Genomic DNA, 4,385 nt, shown 5'->3' on the forward strand with positions numbered 1-4,385 from the left:
AATTGGTAAAAGTGTCCTTGATAAAATAACCTTAAATACCTTAATACTTGAGTTCCTCTAGAACTTGCCTATACACCCACGGTTTCAAAAATAAAAAGAAAATAGAACACAAAGTGAATTGCCATTATAATGATTTCTCTCTATCACAAAGGAAATGGAAATGTTGCTCAAAGTTTGTTTGCTGAAGGTTGTCTAGAAGGTTAAAAGATCATAAGCAGTTTTTAAATGGTTTAATGGATTAAATTTAATAAAAAAAAACCAAAACCAAAACCTGAGTAATGTAAGTTACATACACTATGACAAATACAAAAATTCATCTCAAGAAAGTGAAATTCTAGACAAAATGGCTAAAACATGGTAGAAAACTAAAAGGAATATTAGTCATGAGGAGGCAATCCCCGCCTTTTTCTCACAGTCAAGTTTACCACCTGGCACTACAGCTAGCCAGGAAACTGAAAAACCTGCCAGGAAACCAGCCACAGTCCCATGTGCTGCTGCTGGAAAAAACAAATTCCACTGCTTATCATCTGGGCCCCGCAGCTGCCAAGCACACTCTGCATGGGGTGAAACATCTTTGCACTGATGCTAATGAGCACAATCAGGAAGAAGAACTGCAGTATGTTCAACAGCAGTGCCAGTCGAGGAAGGAATTAAAAGATCCAAACTAGTCTTCAAACAAGAGTGTATCCATGTCTCTTCAGTAAATGTGCTCTTCTTCAGAGAAAGAAAAAAAAGATGCAATGTCTAAAGGTAAGCCTGAAAAGATATTGTTCCTTACAGACCAATTGAGGATTCTGATCAGCTTACATTAGAAGTTAAGGATTCTGATGAGCTAATGACAGAAAATAACATAAAATTTTTATAACGGAAGAAATAAACTTCCTCATCTCCAAAAATCATCCAGATATCTTAAAATGTTATAATTTCTCTAAGATACCAACTACTGAAGAAGAAACTTTTTTGTCTTTGTTCAGGTGGTAAGATTTAGGATCCCAGGTTAACAAAGCTTTCTTTTCTAAGTCTCTTCTGCAGTCTTAGGAATTCTGTTTGCAATATGTAATTGCACATTGCTTGGAAGAGATACAGAAGATTTCTTTAATTGATTACCTGATCTCTCTTGTTGTGTGAAATGATTTTTGTGAGCACAGACAGCCTTGTAGGCTCAGATACTGCATTTGCCACAATACTGTGATGTACCTGCTTTAAAGAAGACTTTGGATTTCACTTATTGATCAAGGAAAGTACAGACTGAAAAGTTGCTAAAAGCTGCAGTCCTCTCTCAACATGTCATGAACATCCAAAGTTCACTGGTGATTGCTCTAAAATTCTAAGAAAGGTGCAGATTCACAGAAAGATATCGACAAGCTACTGTATCAGCAGGGTTGGAAGCAGAAAGAAATGGACAGTTAATAATAAATGTACTCTTCCTTAGTAGACAGTTGATAATAAAGTACTCTTCCTTAATACTTTGGAAAGGTTTAACTTAAAGGCCTCACTTAGCAGGACACAAAATCTAGGTGTTACGTACCTCCAATGAAGGCAGCCACTCTGTATGCAATACAGAAGAGCATGTCATGTTCTAACCACACTAATTTTAATTCAATTTAAATATACAACCACCTTTTCTGAGGTTTTTTCACTTCTAAAAACATCGTAGGCTTCCCAAAATTATGTACATTAATGAGTAGCTCAAATCAATAACAGGCATTAAATTACCAAAGATACTTTGGAAATCCTAGTACAGAGAAACATTACACAGACAAAAAAAGGGATGTGTAGAGGAGATGGTATATTCTCAGGTTATCCTATCTTTTACTGACAAGTTAAAAAACCCCAAAACTGCAGCTCTACCTGTCGTTGGCACAATCCACTTTGGCAGTCCAGGTGCTTTTGTTCTAGCTGGTGCTGTTGTGGTTTTACTAAGAGCTGTGAGAGAGTTTAAAAAGAAAAAAGAAAAACAAGAAAAAAAGTTCCATGAGAAGAAAACCCAACAGACTTTTATGTGATGCCAACAATTCCACAAAAAGTAACATTTGCTGTGATGATACACATAGTTTTGGTTTCTTTAGTTCTGATTTGGAAAGGCTCTACCTCTAGACTGATTAATTGAAAGAAAAATATCCCTTTTTCCCAGCAGCACTCAAAATTCCACTGAGAGAGAATAGGTGAAATTAATTAATGAATTAATATGTTCCCCATCCCAAATTGAATAAACAATTATTACCAGGTCCAGTCTGTGATTTATCAGATGGCTTTGGTCTTGCAGAAGTGAGACGTGTTTTATGAGGTGCTACAAGAAATAATGTTCAGTTTAAATGTTATGTGTAAAAGGAACACCAATACTGCAGTGTAATTTGCCAGAAAAAAGTTCCATGCACCAATGTGATACAGCAAAACGAACATATGAGAATTCTATGAGTTCCAATCCAAAATGCACGCTGACAATTATAGTTTCTTTAGTGGTCAGATGACTCCATCATGCAGTCTGACCAGTTACATTCATGTTTAGGTTTAGGAAAAGATATAAAATATTTACAGCCAGTTACCCAACTGTATATGGATACAGAGTTAGCTCTGCAAGGTATCCATGGCCTTAAGACATTTAATTAGGTTCTGTAAAAAACAAACAAACAAAAAACCTCAAAATAAAACACGAAACTAAACCCCATCCCAATCAAATATTTAGATAAAAACATTAAACATTAAAATATTGCCAAGAAAACAACTGGAAGCATTTAATGCAGCCACTGTGTAGAGATGCTGAAGCATAGTGTCATCATCAAGTTTAAAATCAGAAGCCTTCAATCTTTCTTTATTTTCACCTTTCACTTGCCAAATAATTTTGGTATTTTAGTTGTTACAGATTCTGTGCAAATCACACTGGAAGGTGAAAGCATCAGCAGTAGTCACTGTCACCTTGTGCCAAATTATCAACCTCAATAAATCAATTTTTTAAATAAATAGCTAGCTATTTGATATTCAAATCTAATAACAATTCTATCCACAACACTTAATCCAGCCTCTCAGAAGTGTCAGAGAACATACTTATGCAGGAAAGAATATATTACTCATTTTTGACATTTACGTTTGGGAAAAATTTTACAGATTTAGTTTTAGTATTTTATAAGGAAAAATGTGGAAGTAAGTTACATCTGTGTCTGCAACACTATACATCTGAGGATTCAATACACAGCACTAATACTGTTTAAAAGTTTCATATCATCTTTGAGGCAATACTGATGAAATCTTGAATTTCAGAGCAATGAACAAAAAACATTTGATAATGTGGAAAAATACATTTTCATGCCATATATTTGAAATAGTTTTAAAGGCAACAATGAACAGATCATTAAACCTTAAACCATACTGATTTTACTTAAGATCCACAGACTCGTAATACAACAACTTAAGAAAATTCTAAAAATTACCTTTACTGAACCGTGGCATTTCAGTTGCTTGAGCAGTTTTGGGCTTGGGTGAAATCTGGTACGTTTCATTGGGAACTGAAAGTGGAGATATTATTGCTTATCAAATGTAAATTATTTCCTTTTAAACATAAGACATCACAAGTGGAAGGGAAATTCAAACTATCTTTGTGCAGACCATAAACAAAAAGAGTCAGTGCCAGAAACTTGGCTGAAAACTGTGCTTTTATACAGATAAAAGACTATTTGAGACTGGGAAGATATATATCATTAGTAAGTCAGGCAAAAGAAGAAAAGATGATCAGGTAATGCCTTTTTATATTAATCTTCAGCCTTATACATGAAGTACTTATTTCTAGAAAAAATTGCATGAAAGAAAAAATGGTTGAAAAATTAAAACTAGCAATATTTTGTACATGCACTGGAATGTGACTAACTAATTAATACGACATAAAGATAAATTAAGGTATTTCTGTTGATTAAAGTCTAAGTTTAGCCATATAGCAAAAGCAGAGAAAGTAAAGTTTTATGAAAAATAAACTGACATAATATTCTCATTACCCAAAGTCATTTTGGACCCATCGACAACATGAACTGTTATAAGGTTAATTGATCCCAGGTGTGTTGCCCTTGGAGCTACAAGAAATAAAACATTGTTCTGTGAGAAGTGAAATTAAAGAAGTTGGATTTCATTAAGGATCTGTGTCCTTTGTTTCCTAAAACCCTATCTACACATCTGCTAAGACAATTTTAACAGACATGAGACAGACACGTGTTCTGATTAGTCTGGATGTATTTTCATGCTGACAGCCAGACAGTGCAACTATTCTGCTGGACCCTCACCAACTTCAGAACAAATGCTCTAAAGGTGGAGTTCTGACAGTCTTTGGTCTTTCTCACACTGGGTATATCAATTTGTACTTCCCTAAAAAAAAATTTTCTAAAAGTTTGTAGTAATGT

The 4,385-nt window shown here is 34.4% G+C and overlaps 1 protein-coding gene across 1 annotated transcript in view; it reads right to left on the reverse strand.

Moving 5' to 3' along the window:
- Positions 1-4,061, reverse strand: part of LOC104521207 (target of Nesh-SH3-like) — a gene marked incomplete at its 5' end in the record, with an annotated part of 42,399 nt that extends 38,338 nt beyond the window's left edge. The window contains 3 exons of the mRNA XM_029083794.1: positions 1,852-1,926; positions 3,429-3,503; positions 3,987-4,061. Coding sequence (XP_028939627.1) covers positions 1,852-1,926; positions 3,429-3,503; positions 3,987-4,061 — 225 coding nt within the window. The remainder of the gene's footprint in view (positions 1-1,851; positions 1,927-3,428; positions 3,504-3,986) is intronic.
- Positions 4,062-4,385: the final 324 nt, after the last annotated feature.

The sequence above is a fragment of the Antrostomus carolinensis genome, unplaced genomic scaffold (genome assembly GCF_000700745.2).
Source record: "Antrostomus carolinensis isolate BGI_N321 unplaced genomic scaffold, ASM70074v2 scaffold18942, whole genome shotgun sequence".
NCBI classification, from domain to species: domain Eukaryota; kingdom Metazoa; phylum Chordata; class Aves; order Caprimulgiformes; family Caprimulgidae; genus Antrostomus; species Antrostomus carolinensis.